Source organism: Nicotiana tabacum, chromosome 19 (assembly GCF_000715075.1).
Source record: "Nicotiana tabacum cultivar K326 chromosome 19, ASM71507v2, whole genome shotgun sequence".
NCBI lineage: Eukaryota > Viridiplantae > Streptophyta > Magnoliopsida > Solanales > Solanaceae > Nicotiana > Nicotiana tabacum.
In genome coordinates, this window is record NC_134098.1 from 67,851,240 (window position 1) to 67,866,037 (window position 14,798).

Genomic DNA, 14,798 nt, shown 5'->3' on the forward strand with positions numbered 1-14,798 from the left:
AGGTTAGGATTGTTGTGAGCATGTTGTCTTTGTTTGAATATTTTTAAAAGAATGACACAAGTAAAGGAAAATACATATGATGCATATTCTAGAGCCTAATTGTGGCAAATGACCATGGTCATAGGTGTAGTATGCTTTGAATGAAAAGAGCTTAATTTTGTTTCGTCTACTATAGTGATGATTTGTTCGAGGACGAACAAAGGTTTAAGTGTGGGGTGGTGATATTGGGCATATTTCGATATGTGTTGATGTTACTTTACCCATGTTTTAACCGCTTTTTTATGCTATTTGATCCTTAAAATGCCCAACATGGTTTAATTATTAGTTTTATGACTAATTGAGTTGTGTGTGATGAATTAGGGTGTTTGGAGTGCAAAAATATAAAGAAAAGATGCTCTAAAAAAAATTAGATTTCGTGCATCCTTAGCAATGAAGTCGGCCCATAGCATCCGCCATAGCATCCGCACCTGGGCAAAGCTGAGAAGGAGGAACAAAGGGTGGATGCGACACATCCACCCTAGCATGCGAAGCTGAGAAGTGGAGGACGAGGTGGATGCGACGCATCCACCCCAGCATCAATCCCTGTAGCCAAGTCGGATTAGGAATAGGAGAACTTTGGCCCACGACTTTTGTACGCAATATATAAGCCAAAAACGCCTCTTTTAGGGCATCTAACAGATTGGGAAGAGGGAAAAAGCCACGACAAAGCTGGGGAACCACGGAATTCATCTTGAGTTCTTATTTTTCCTTCTTTTATTGATTCTTATGCACTCTTGTGAATTATTTGATGATTGCATGAACATGAGTGGCTAAGAACCCTATTATTCTAGGGTCATGGGCGATACATGAATGTTGATGTTTGAAGTTTAATTTGACAAAGTAGATTTTATCATATTGGGTTGTTTATTTAATTTTGTTTTTAATTAATTTGCTGAGTAGCTAACAGTGAATTACTATTTACGAATCTAGAGTTGAACTCGAAAGTAGGAATTCTAGATTTCATATAGAATTAAATAAAGCAAGTTCTTGAACCCGGGCGTCGGGGAACGAATTCGCAATTAGGATAGAAATATACCTAATTGTCTTGATCGGTTGAAATACAGGAAGTGTAAATACATTCTTGTTAATCTTAATTCCATAGACATATAGGTATTAAGTTAGCTTAAATAGGCGAGTAAGGACTTGACAGATTCTTATGAGTAATATCAACCCTAGCAATCAACAATCCAGATAAATCAATTAGTTATTTTAAGCTAAGAAAGCAACATGATTGTTAGTTAACCCTTGACCCTGGAATATTGTCTCCCATTGGTTGTTATTTAAAACTATTTAAGTGTTGTGTTGATTTCTAGTATTTCATTAATTGATAGTTTTTAGGTAGTAAATTAGACAATTATCTATTTTATAAGAAATCGCTTGAATCGATAAGCTATTTGAGTTTGAATTAGTCAAAAGTTAATCATAAGTCTTCGTGAGAACGATACTTTATCCACTACTCTATTACTTGACGACCACGTATACTTGCGTGAGTGTGTTTGGTCGCAACACTGATTTATTTTTATTGACCTTATATGTAACTAAATATATTGTTAGTATATACTCTCTTCGTCTCATTTATGTGAGTGCCTTTGAATGGTCATGAAATTTAAAAAAGATTTTTTTAAAAAACTTGTGATCGAAAAAAGTCATAGATATTTGTGTAGAGAGATATTATTCCTTACGGGACGGATTAAAAAGGAAAGAGTATCATATAGTAAATTGTTATAGAAGGAACAACAGCTAAACTCTTTGAGTTATACTCCCTTTCTTCTCTTTTACTTGTCATAGTTATTTTTGCATATGCTTTAAGAAGATATTAATTAAAAATAATTTGACTAAATTAACCTTATCTTTTGTTTGATTTATTGCTTCTTGCTTTCATCAAATTAATATTTCTCCACTTTTTTTAGTAAGGATAAAATTGGAAAGAAAGAATCAATTCTTTCTTGTTTTCTAAAATGACAACTATGTTAAAACAACTATTTTTAGTCAAGGTGATATATTATTCGGAGCGAAGGCAGTAGTTAGAACACACATTTATATAAAATCTTCCCTTTGTCGTGAATTAAACTGAAAATCATAGTGCTTAGAATTTCATCGTTAAGACTTAAGACTTACTCCTATATTAATTGAATGACAACTCCCTGAAGTTATTCTTTTAGTTAGTCAGAACTCCGCGAAGTTTTTAAATTGCGATCTCTAGACGGATTTGGGTAGAATTGGTCTAGCAAGAAATTATTTCGTCTAAATGCACCAAAGTCTAGTCAAAACGTAAATCAAAAACCAAGTTGTATATATCGTCACTCTTGGTTGACAAAGTCTATTAATACCTCTTTCTCAAATTATTTGACGCGTTTTTCTTTTACACGATCCTTAATAAACATTAATTACAAAGTATTTTTGACTATTTTACATTTATTTATATCTTAAAATATAATCTCTCTTTATTGAATATTTATTCTATTTATATGTTATCTCCATCTTTAAGAACAATTACTACTAAGGGTAACATGAGAAAAATATAATTAATTTTTTCTTAAACTTCTAAATGACAAATAATATGAGACACCTATTATTAGAAATCACGAAATATAATTTGAGACGGACAAAGTATAAATTACTTGTAGCACCTCGAAGAATTAATTATAGACTGAGTATTTAATTCTTCGTTAGGTCACTTTTTTCCATAATAATTCATGCGTTACCTGAAAGCTGAACACATTTACAATACTTTATCACACCATGCATTGAAAGCTACAAATTACCACATTAACAAGACTTTGCTACACCATGGCTTTTCCTAAGTCACAGAAAAAGCACTAAACTTAATCAAGGCTAAAGATGCATGACTAGACGGACACTAGAAAGACAAAAGAAAAAGCATAAAGAAACAACGGGAGAAAGGAAAGAACAAAGAAGCGAAAACTAGACATGACAACATTTGATTGGACAAAGACAAACACCTTAAAACAACCAATGACGAATTTTTGCTTGTATGCTCCTTTCTTTAATGGTGTCTAAACTGGGCTTCCATCCTTTTCCTGACAATTGTCTGCTTAAGAATTCAGGTCTTCCTTCAAGAATATCACTGAAGTAATCATGTTTAGATCCTTCTTCCTCTTCTTCTCTTTTCACCAAACAAAGATTCTTGTCCGAATTAAGAACATAATCACGACCATTTCCCAATGATGCAGAGGAAACTGCTGCTGCTGCTGCTGGACATATACGTGCGAATACTGGCAAAAACCCGGTATAAGAAGCTAGCAGAGACTTGGATTTAAGCATAGAGCTAGTTTTCATTAGAATTCGTCGTGCTTCTTCAGATGACAAGCTAACGGGCTTTCCTTTCCTTTTTGGAAGCATCATATAAACCTTGTTCCTCTCCAGTTTCATATCAGCAGGCAATGGAATCGGCTTTTTACCATCCGCGATCGGCTTGAATTCAACCACTATTTGCTGGGGATTCTCCAGCATCAACTCTGCCACTGTTAAAGACTTGTCATAACTCTGAATGGTCCCATCTTGAAAAATAACCTTGCTTGTGCCATCTGATAACTTGCCCTGTGGATTAATGGAATTGCCCATTTTGGGGTTTGTAGGTGATGGTTTGAGAAAACTAACTCAAGATGAGTTATGGAGATGGGAAAATGAATAAATTAAAGCCGTTTGTTTTTAATGGGCATTGATAATAGATATTAAAGTTGGTATTTAAGAATGGAAGGTTTGAACTGTGAAGTAAAGAAAGGAGTTTGTTAAACCGCTCCATCTTGTGACTTTTTTGAGGGACATAATGGTGGACTTGGTGGTAATGATTCCACAGAGAATATAATGTCAAGAAAAGGGTAATAAAAGATCTGTTTGGAGTCGTTTTCTCTAAACTCGTTGACCTGCTCCTCTTCACTTTGTGATCTAATGGAGCCTAGAGCATGCAATCTAACACACGTAATATTTAAATTTCCAAAGGAGTTAGACTAGAGAGAGAAAGAGTCTTACCTAACGAGAAATCGGCAAGTTCAAGAAATGAGGAACCGTTCAACTGTTTATCAACTGCATCTCCAACTGATTCATATCAAAGTTAGTTATCGAAAAGGTACTCAGAAGAAATCTGATCCAAAAGTGAATGTCTCTAGAGAATCCCGATTGAGAATATAAGGATCCCAGCTCGACTACAAAGTTCTGGTCATTAATGTTCTAAACATGTTTCTTTTTAGGGAAAATACATAAATTGACCTTTACGGTTGTCCTACTGCCTCCCTAGCCAAAGTAAATTTAATACCTCACAACTAGATTTTATCTTAGTTGGGTAAACAACATGTGTCATTTTCATGATTTTTACTTTTTTTTTCCCTGGAGCCTAGACTAATTCAACAATAACCCCCCTCCCTAAAATACTCCAAACAACCATCATTCCTAAAACTCAACAGTTTCACACCCTTCATCATTTTTGTCCAATTCATAACTCCCTATCAACCATTTCTTTCAACCATTTTTTGCTATTGAAGATCGCCAAACTAGCTTCAAAAATCAACAATACAATCCATTTATTTTTAGATTTTATCATCTTTTACTTCTTTTCATTACCAAATTAGAGATTTTTTTTGCGTGGGGAAAAAGACAGTATATTCAGAGCTAAAATTAAGAATGCATTATTGTTGGATCTAAAAAATATGAACTAATGGGTGTCAGAAATTAGAAGAGAAAACAGAGAAAGTAGAAATTGGATTGCCTTTAATAATGACATTTGTAGAATTAAATGTGTACCCAATATTAATTAAGGAACACGATGAAAAAATTAAAGTAATAATAGACTAGCAATAAATAAAAAGAAGAAAAGGTGGGAGAGAGATCGGCGGAAGGTGAAGTTTTGACAAACTAAGGAGTTAGGTGTGAACTTTTGATTTGGAATTTGACAATAAGAAGAAAACAAAGAAAATAAAGAAGAGAAACTAACTGGGGATTAAGAAGAGAAAGGAGAACAGGAAACGAGGAAGAAGATAAAGGAGAACAGAAAAAGAAAAAAAGGAAAAAGAAATAAAAGAACAAAGAATAAGAAAATAAACAATGTAAAAATAATAATAATAATAAATATTTAAATGCAATTAGTTGATAACATCCAATTAAAAGATAATACGTGCATAGTTTAATTATTTTTTAATGTTTTTTCTTGCCTTTCACGCGCATATAGGAATGTAATAACATAGAGGTTGTTTGAATTGGCTTAAAAGTTGGTCAAACCAGCTTAAAAACACTTTTAGCTGATTGGAGTGTTTGGTAACTTTAAAAACAAGTGTTTTTAAGCCCAAACAAGCTAAAAGCAACAAGTTAGTAATCCCAACTTATTTTTTGTAACTTAAAAGTTGATTGAGTTTGACCATATAATTTACTCTTTTATCCCTAATAATCTTTTATTTTTCCAAATATCCCTTCAAATCCAAAAGCCCAACTTCTTTTCCTTCTTCTCCCTCCACTGTTCCCATTTTTGTCAACCATTTTAAATGCCATTTTCATGGCATATCCCATTTTATATCTATTGCCTTTCCCTATTTTTTAAAATTTTGTGCCCTTCTACTTAAAAAATAAAATAAAAAAATGTGTGCCCTGATTTCATTTTCATGATTCCTTCTAATCATAACAACATTTTTATTTTACTCCTCCTTATTTGATACGTATATTTTCTAATAATTATTTTCTTGAATTCTTTGTGCTTTGAATGGTTGCGTTTCTTTTATATTGTCAAACAAACAATGTCATAATTGTTTGTCTAGTACAAAAACTAAAATACAAAAATATTCGAAAAAGTTGAAACAAATATATAGCACTAATATAGTAACTTCAAATGAAAAATTCGCTAAACATAAATAATTTTTTCTAATTTTTTTTTAAAGGCAATTCTCCAAAAATAGCATACTTTAGTGTTAACAACTTAAAGAATATTTCAATTATTTTAACTGAAAGAGTGCTTACCAACACTTATTTACCAAACACTTCAACAACTTTTTTTCAGCTTAAACACTTTTATCCAAACACGTAACTATTTATTTATAAAACAAGTTTCAGCACTTAAAAAGTGAGTTTAAGACTTTAAGCACAGTACTTAAAAGCCACTTTTTTTAAGTCAATTCAAACTGGCTCATATTCTTTGCCAGATCAGCTTTGAGGGTGGTATTAAATTCACTTTGAAAAACAATAGGGAGGTACTAGAACACCCGTAAAGGTTGAGTAAGAAACTCATTTATCTAGACAAGTTCAGGGAGCATCTTTATGTATTATCCCTTCTTTTAATAATAGTGGTACCTGGAGTGTGGACTAGTCCTTGATTACTAGTCCAAATACTTTTTTCCTCCTATAAGCACGAGAATCAAATACCTCCACCCACCAATACTAAGGTAGATGGGGAAAAATCACTAGAATTTGAAACTTTGATATCTCATGATCTTCGCCATTTATTAATGGTTAGGTCACACCTTTGGGTGATATATTAAACATATTATATCATATGATTTGCTACGTTCATTTGATTAAACTATATAAATGGGTACAAGATTAGTTGCATTTGCCCAGTCTTTGTATCTAGCATCGGAAAATTAAACATCATAGTCGGATACCTATTCTTCAATTCTTGATGTCACGATGAGCCAGCAACTTGACTACACATTGCCGCGTGAGATTTTACTGTCATAGTCAACGGACAGTTTGCAGGCACGCTGAGTTACACATAATCCCTTGAACGATTATCGTAGATTGTCATAAAAGGCAAATTCTAGTCAGATGTTTGAGGCACCGAATAGAATGCAGTTGACATGTAAACGAGAATTAATAGTTGGGATTGATGCATATTAATAGTAATAGAGAACCCTAGATGCATAATTTACACTCTTGAACAAGGTACGTATATGAGCCTTTTGCCATCAAGTAAACCAATGCATATACCGAATGAATTCAACAGTTTGAGCAATATTCTAATTTCTGAAGAGAAGGAAGCATTACAATTCAATACAGATTAGATGTATTATCAGGTGGACAATTGCTGAAGCAGAAGAGAATGAGTAACTCAGAATTGGAAGTCATAGTCTGGAGTTTTGACAAATTTCCAGCCTTAGGTAAATTTTACAGGGCAATAATAAATAGCTTCTCATCACACTAAATAGATGTTTAACCCATACAAATCATAAGTACTAAAAGACCTCATTAGTTTGAGAATAAATGAACATATGCCATCTTTTCCAGACGGGAAAAAATAGTTATACGAAAGCATAAAAGAGGACACAATCTGTTTCAACTTCTGGTTCAACTTCTGGTTGCGTAAACTACTTTATATATTGAGAAACCCACTTAAAGCCATCACCATACCCCATTTTGCGTACAATACTGCACATAAACACCTCCAAGGGACGAACACTAGAATCAGCAACACTCACCTTACCCTTGCCAGTAGTGACACCAGTCAAGCCAAGGTGATAACGCAACTCATCTTCTGAGGCAGCATACGGTATGTCTATCTTGTTTCCCAAAATGAGGAAGGGGACAGTAGCTAGGGCCTCATCAGATAGCAGTGCGTCTAACTCTTTCTTTGACTCTGCAAAGCGCTCTTTGTCATATGCATCTACCAGGTATACAACAGCATCAACCTGCAAAAGGCAACTCATGCTTATCAATAGAATGCTCACATCTGTTTGGCTGGTGTAAAATTACGAACATAAAAAAGCAAAATATAGCAAGAAAAAGAATAGCAGGCTAAAATGTTAAGAAAAATAACTGGTTACATGATGAATGACATTGCCACAAACATCAGTGTGCAACATTACCCAGAGGAACGAGAACAAGTGTAACTGGACAAGAACCATAATATTTTCTGCAAGTTCAGTGCAATCTGAGAACAATGATTGCATATAAGTTAGCTCCAAAACTTCTATTTACTCGGTCATTACATCCACCAAACCAAAACTTGGCCATCAGAATGGCCCATGTGCTCCCACGTAGCTTTCAGGGTTCAGCTGTAAAATTCTCACATCGTAAATGGAGAGAGGAACCCATCCATTCTGTATACAAATTTTAAGACGTTTTAAAAAGGTTTATACAATTTCATTCATTACAACTTTAGCAACTTTCAAGAATTCACACTCATTTAAAAATTAAACTTTGATGGGATGTATTCTCTAACTAGTTTTTAGCCATTACTTTAATATTTCTCTTTTTTTTTCTCCTTATCATAAAAAAGATTAAATTCCTTGTCAAAAAAATATTTCTCGATTTTTCTTTGAAATGCAAACAAATTTACAAGGAAGATGACCATTAGTATGCATTAAAACATATTGTGTATGGATTTGATTGTTTTATGTGAAGGGAGCCTTGGAGCAACAGTAAAGTTGTCTCCGTCTGACCTATAGGTTACAGGTTTGAACTTTGGAAGCAGCCAGAGGCGGATCCAGGATTTAAATCCGGTGGGTTCAACTTTTAAATTTTTTAACATTGAACCCATTATATTTTAAAGTTATGGGTTCATCTCTACTAATTTTTGCAATTTTAATGAATTTTTACAAATAAATTTTTACTCCGCATCACAAGTTATGGGTTCAATTGAACCCGCAGAGTATACGCTAGATCAGCCCCTGGAAGCAGCTACTAATGCTTGCATTAGGGTAGGTTGTACATACCATACCCCTTGGGGTGCGGCGCACCCCCGGACCGAGCATGAATGCTGGATGACTTATGCACCGGGCTGCCCTTTTTTATTTGTTTGTTTTATGTGTATGGATTGGTTTGTTTTAAGTGTGAAATGCAAACAGAGGCATCAAAACTTATTGATCCAAGCATGTCAAGGAAATAAAGAGTTGAAAATGAATCTATTCTCAACTTTAGCAAATTTGCCTTACATGGAATCTGTGGGGAAAATAGACTTTGGATTTAATTCAGCTCAAAAGTTCCAACTTCCAAGACCGTATAAGTCTATAAGAAGACTACAACATATACAACGTAACCAATGTGAGGTTCTAATGCACCCTCATCCCTCCCTTGGCATGCCCTAGGCTGGTAATCAGGAGGGGGGGAGGAAGCAACATAACATGGGTGGCCAAAAAGTGGATAGTCCAACATAAGAGATGGTCTGGCACTGTTGAGAAAATGAACTTCGAGCCTAATTCAGTGCTAAAGTTAGCTCAAGTACTAAGGACTGTTCAAACCATATAACGAGACTACAGCTCATACACTTGAACGATGTGGAATTTTTATTGATAAGATCAATAATTTTATTTATAATGGAAAAGTCTTCCATATATAAGCAGTATATGAGAAAAGTAGAGAATCTACAACATAATTGACTGTTGTGGGATTTTAACAAGATCTTTATAGGTTCAAAAGCAAAGTTGTTGATGGCCATGTCTACTCTTGACTTTTAACGCCCCCCCCCCCCCCCAAAAAAAACGAAGCGGAACATGAGATTGTATGAGTAGGGTACGCGCACTAATATTAGCTACATCGTCTTACATGAGTTCTTTATGAACTCCTCTATTATGAACCTAGACTCGCCTCTCATATTATTTATATCTTGTAAGTTATTATTCCCTCTTTTCCAGTTAATTTTCCATTGCCCTCTTATCTAGTTTATATAGTACTTTTTGACTAGACACGAGGTTTAAAATATTAACTTAACTATTTACCGTATTTGTGATAGTAAAAGAGATATTTTTTTGATGAACTGATAGTAACGTAAGATTCTATACAGCATCTAAAATACAAATGTCCTTGGTTTTTTTGGCTTTTTGGTGCAATATACAGGATGTAAAAGATGAAAATAGCACGATAGATTTTATTAACTCATCACAAGATTAGGAATCTGAATAGGAAGGAAGCTTCTTTTTGTTTTTGGAAAGGGGGTTTCTGACTTTGTAATTTCATAGCAGCACTATCTTAGTGCTTTGCTGTTTATATTTATAATATCTTTACTTACCATCTCAAGTCAAACCAAGTGCCCAAGCTCTGCTTAACGTTATACAATTTTCTTTTCGATCTCTTTATTTTCCTCTTCAATTTAAATAATAAAAGAAATTTAAATCAGCGAACAGAAAAGGGGAACAGAAAGAGTGCTAACAAGGAAATAACAATAGGTTAGTGTTCTAACAGACACTGACATAATTCTTTCCAAAGCTCAACATAGCTGGATTTACCAGGAAATAACAAACTCAGTAACCTCAAACCCAATTTTCTAATTTAACCTTTCAGAGTAAAACTAATTTTGGGCAAAACAATTTCCAGTTGGATTTTCTAAATCAGTGCCTCATATATTGCAGAATGATTCTAAAAGAATACAAAGAATGGCTATAAGCAAATCCAATAACACTCCAAAAAGTCATATGCCCATCATCGGATGAAAGCAACATCATCATTCACTAATACAGCTTTCCATCAGAGGGATAAAATTAGCAAGGATCTGACAGCCATCTCCTCGGTTTCAATATTGTTTTCCTTATCTTTCAAAGTCAAACTTTTTTTTGAAAGGTAAAAGTTCAAACTAAATTCTGGTCAAACAAGTATCCAGCATGGTCTAACATATCACTTCCTTAACTTATTGTCGAATTATTCAACAAGTATCCAAGAATAATGTTAACAAAAATTAAATTCAACTTCAAAAAGTTATATAGGACAAATCATCTTGGTCAACGGCAGAATCATCCTTCTCCTTTTTCTTTTTCTTTTTTTTCTTTTTTGGTTCAGGTCGGAATCATCCTTCATAATTATAAAAAGAGTACTTGGACAGCAATACACTCACGAGAGTGACAGTAAGAAGAGTGATAAACATAAACAGGTGATTCCTTTGCAAACAGAGAAGAGAAGACATTTATCACTTTCCATTACCCTGCAAATTTGCAACTAAAATATGTAACCTGATGCTAAATGGAAGACGAATAAGTTGGTCAGGCCAAGAGATCAGGTAAGCAACTTATAGGTATTGCCGTATTGGTATGGAAGAGGCACAAGGATAGAAATGTTTTGTGCAACATCTCAAGGAGGTTATATTGGCAACTCTATGGGATAGAAATACATGAGCATAACATACAAGGGACGGGATGGAAAGCGGGGAAACATCCTTTTCCTGTCCTCCCCTTCGCAGAGTGCATCTATAGAATTAAAAGGTATTACTAATATTGATTTAGTGGCACGGGATGATAGAGTGCCGGCCGGGTAGAGTAGATATGCGCGCTGGCAAAACCCCTGCTTTTGGCAGCATGGTAGCAAGCGGAATCATATTCAATACTTGATGATACATTCTGTAGTTGCCGGATCTCCCAATTAAAAAGAAGATAGAAAAATCAATTAAAAGAGTTATTTCTCATATATCCCAGAGCACGCAGAGTATACCAAATTGTGCAGAGTAGAGGATGACTTCATTGCAGAGCTTGGATCACGCAGAGTAATTGTGTAGATAATTGGATGACTACAGTATAGAGCTAGATTATCATATAGCTTCAATATTATCATGTATACATCTTGTATCAGGGTATATCCTCTATTTGGTAAGACGAAAAGTCACTTTACATATCAAAGTGATATTAGATTAGTCCTTTAAATGCTAGAGTTGGAATTACAAGGATTTCATCTTTTTGCTTCACTTTTGCATCTCTACTAGAAGAATTTTAGTTAGGAAACGTATGATAACAGTTCTCAGAATGTCGAAGCATTGAAACTTAACCAGGTAACAAAGTTAGTGCTAAAAGGTAAAAGCAATAAACAGGTTGCCTTTAACAGATAATTCTCCATCAACACTTGATACTAGTTCTGTTCAATCAACTATATAATTCACTTTAAATGCAAGAACAAATTTTCAAAAGTCCCTATATTTTAAGAGTAAGGTAGGAATTACATGGAGCACATTAATGTTCCACTTGCATATGCAAGCCAAAACCATACTGGAGGCTTTACTTAGGACAATATGAAAGAATAAGTGTCAATAAAGAGAAGATAAGACATTGTGACAAGGGAGAGAAACAGAGAGAATCCATGAAGTTGCCAGGTAATATAGAGAGATGGGCTTAGATATCACTGTTATAGCACCTAAAATTGGTTAAGGGGATAGGTGTTTTATATCTTGGGACTCGCTGCCCAGAATCTTCTATTTCTTTGAAAAACTCGCAACCACACGACAGCACACAAGTGCTAATAAGGGTTAACAGTCGATCTAGTATTAGTAATTAATTAATTTCTTTTTGAGAAGTGGATATCTTATTTTCTGATAAGTAAAGTGGTTGAATTAATTTTGATACTAAAACTTCTACAAAATTGTTTATCATAAAATAAAGAACCATTTTAACTACTGAATACAAGATATAAGTTAAAAAAGAAAGGACTGGTGTTCCTAGTTCTAACATCAAGCTTACACTATGCATCTGCAATGCAAGACCGTGCTTTTTCTAATGATCGAGAAACCTGTCTGGGGCTGCCAACCACAGCCCTTGGAACTTGGAGATAAAGACAATATTACTCTCTTTATATCGAAAAGAGGTTGAAATTTTATATATATCTTCAATTATCATTCATATCCGTTGAGCGACGGCTACTCGCACCCGTGTCCAATGCTTAATCATAACGACAAATTTAACATAAAGGACCTTGGAAAATCTAAATACGCTCCTAGTAGGCATGACTTGGGCAGATTATAAGTTGCTTACTGTCCCTTAACCCATGATGTGTCTTTTTAGGAGAAAACCCCCACACCACTTGCTCAGACGAGAAAAGGCCTCAAAAAGGAGTCATGGACAGATCCATTTGCCAATAGTCCATATATAGATAAATGTCTATGGAATTTACTGTTAAAATTGTTCCATTCTCATATTACCCAAAGTAGAGGGGATTAGAAGAGCCAATCAAATATTAAAGGTTCAATTCCATAGTAAGTCAGTTTGAAAAGGATTAGTGTAATTTTCCCTTTTCAAATCTTTATGGTGATCTTCATCTAGAGGTCTAGCTCTCTATCATCTATGTCACAATAGGTGGAATCTAACCACCATATCAGCTTATTGCAGCAGCTCATCCAAATCACTGCCTCCAAACATATTTAATGTATAACTCGAATACTATCCGTGTTCAATTGTCTAAAGGAAAAGATCTCCACAAGGACTAATAACATAAACTTCAACTAGATAAATCTCAAACCCAACAAGAATAAGCAAAAATAAATTAACTTGCAGCATAATAGACATTAACCACTGGATGTTATGAATGAATCCCTACAGTAAAACTTTCTCTGAAGTATTTCTCTTAATTCCCATAGAGAAATAAGGCAGTAAAAGTGACTGGGTCTCCAATTGCAGCAATGGTATAATATGAACGGGTCAATTGGTTTTTTGACTCTTTACAAACTTGATTTTAGTTTTATGACCCTAACTTTTTTTTTTTTTTTTTTTTTTTTTTTTTACACATGGGAGATTTATTTTTACACGTAAGAGATTTGGCTTTTAAACATAAGAGATCTAAAAAGGTCATTTTCTTAAAATCAAAATTGTAAAGGGGCATGATATACAAATAGCACACTAACTTTACATCACAAACACAGGCAATGAGATATATTCCAATATGCGAGCATTTAACACACCAGTGGCGGAGCTCCATGTAAGAAAGTGAATCCCCTAATCCAAAAATTATACTGTGCAATAGGGGCAAAAGCAATTTCTTTGTTTGTATATAAGTTTTTGAATCCCCTTGAAGTAAAGAAAGCGTTTAGTAAAATACTAGATTTGGCCTCTATACATTTTTTTGAATCTCCTAGTTAGAATTCCTGGCTCCGCAACTGCGACACGCAGCCTCACACACACGATATATATATATACACACACATACAAAAACACACACATATAGATATGTATGTATATAAGCGCACACATTTCATATAACTCCTCAATCAAAAATTATTCAGGTTGCTCTACAAATTCTTTGCATTTATTCTGCTAAACAATTCACGCCGATTTCATTTCACTAACTAAATAATTTAATCTTATAAGGCAAATTATTTAGCATCCGCCTTAGGAGCAATGATTTGAATACCTTGGCATAATAATCTTTCCACACACGGCGAGCGATCTGATGACCTCCTAAATCAAACGCTTTGAATTTGATTTTTCCAATGCTCAGCTCTTCCGACGTCGGATACTGCGTCGGCTGATGCTGAACTAATCTCTGCAAAATCAAATGAATCGAAACAATCAGAAAGAGGAAATAACTAATTTGAAAAGCGAAGAAGAAAAGGAGAAAAAAAAATTACCTCGTCTTTGAGCATGTGAAGAAGAGTGGTTTTGCCGGCATTGTCGAGACCGAGAAAGAGGATCTTAGCTTCCTTTTGCCATAAACCTAGAGAAGACAAAACGCCATAGAACCAATCCCAGAGAAACATCTTTCCGTTGATCGACGATGGGGGGATCTCAGTTCTAGTTGTAATGTTCTTCTTCCACCAGATCTGGGATCTACCCTGATGCTTATTAATGCGCCGATTCTATTGTTCACGTCATCACGTGTTATATTTCTATAAGAAAGAAATTAAAATAGAAACAAAAGGCTAATTTATATCTTCTCAGTCTTCGGGAATAGTCTATACAAGACAAATTTATCCTCCTCTATTCAGAAAAAATAAAATGGATACTCCACTGTTTATTTAGTTTGTTCAAAAAAAAAATAGTATCTTTCTAACTTAGAAATTATTTAATTTGAACTTATTATTTAACCCTTAAAAATAAGTTTATATAACCATATAATTTTATGATATATTTAATATT

General features: G+C 34.2%; 2 protein-coding genes across 2 annotated transcripts; both read right to left on the bottom strand.

Moving 5' to 3' along the window:
• Window positions 1-2,696: 2,696 nt before the first annotated feature.
• LOC107781633 (uncharacterized) lies at window positions 2,697-4,973 on the bottom strand. Its single transcript, XM_016602368.2, has one exon. The coding sequence runs from the start codon at window positions 3,622-3,624 to the stop codon at window positions 3,004-3,006; it is 621 nt and encodes a 206-aa protein (XP_016457854.1). The 5' UTR covers window positions 3,625-4,973; the 3' UTR covers window positions 2,697-3,003.
• A 2,094-nt stretch (window positions 4,974-7,067) lies between these two features.
• Window positions 7,068-14,554, bottom strand: LOC107781632 (small COPII coat GTPase SAR1B). The gene is made up of 3 exons (XM_016602367.2): window positions 14,291-14,554; window positions 14,074-14,205; window positions 7,068-7,667 (listed from the first exon to the last, which is right to left on the bottom strand). Exons 1-3 carry the CDS (start codon window positions 14,417-14,419, stop codon window positions 7,347-7,349), a joined length of 582 nt encoding a protein of 193 aa, XP_016457853.1. The 5' UTR covers window positions 14,420-14,554; the 3' UTR covers window positions 7,068-7,346.
• Window positions 14,555-14,798: the final 244 nt, after the last annotated feature.

Excerpts from the sequence above, each read along its gene's own strand:
- LOC107781633 (XM_016602368.2), bottom strand. The coding sequence starts at position 3,624 with ATGGGCAATTCCATTAATCCACAGGGCAAGTTATCAGATGGCACAAGC.
- LOC107781632 (XM_016602367.2), bottom strand. The coding sequence starts at position 14,419 with ATGTTTCTCTGGGATTGGTTCTATGGCGTTTTGTCTTCTCTAGGTTTA. Across the intron at positions 14,206-14,290 it reads TTCACATGCTCAAAGACGAG|AGATTAGTTCAGCATCAGCC; the intron begins GTAATTTTTTTT and ends TTGATTTTGCAG. Across the intron at positions 7,668-14,073 it reads GGAAAGATTATTATGCCAAG|GTTGATGCTGTTGTATACCT; the intron begins GTATTCAAATCA and ends TGCCTTTTGCAG.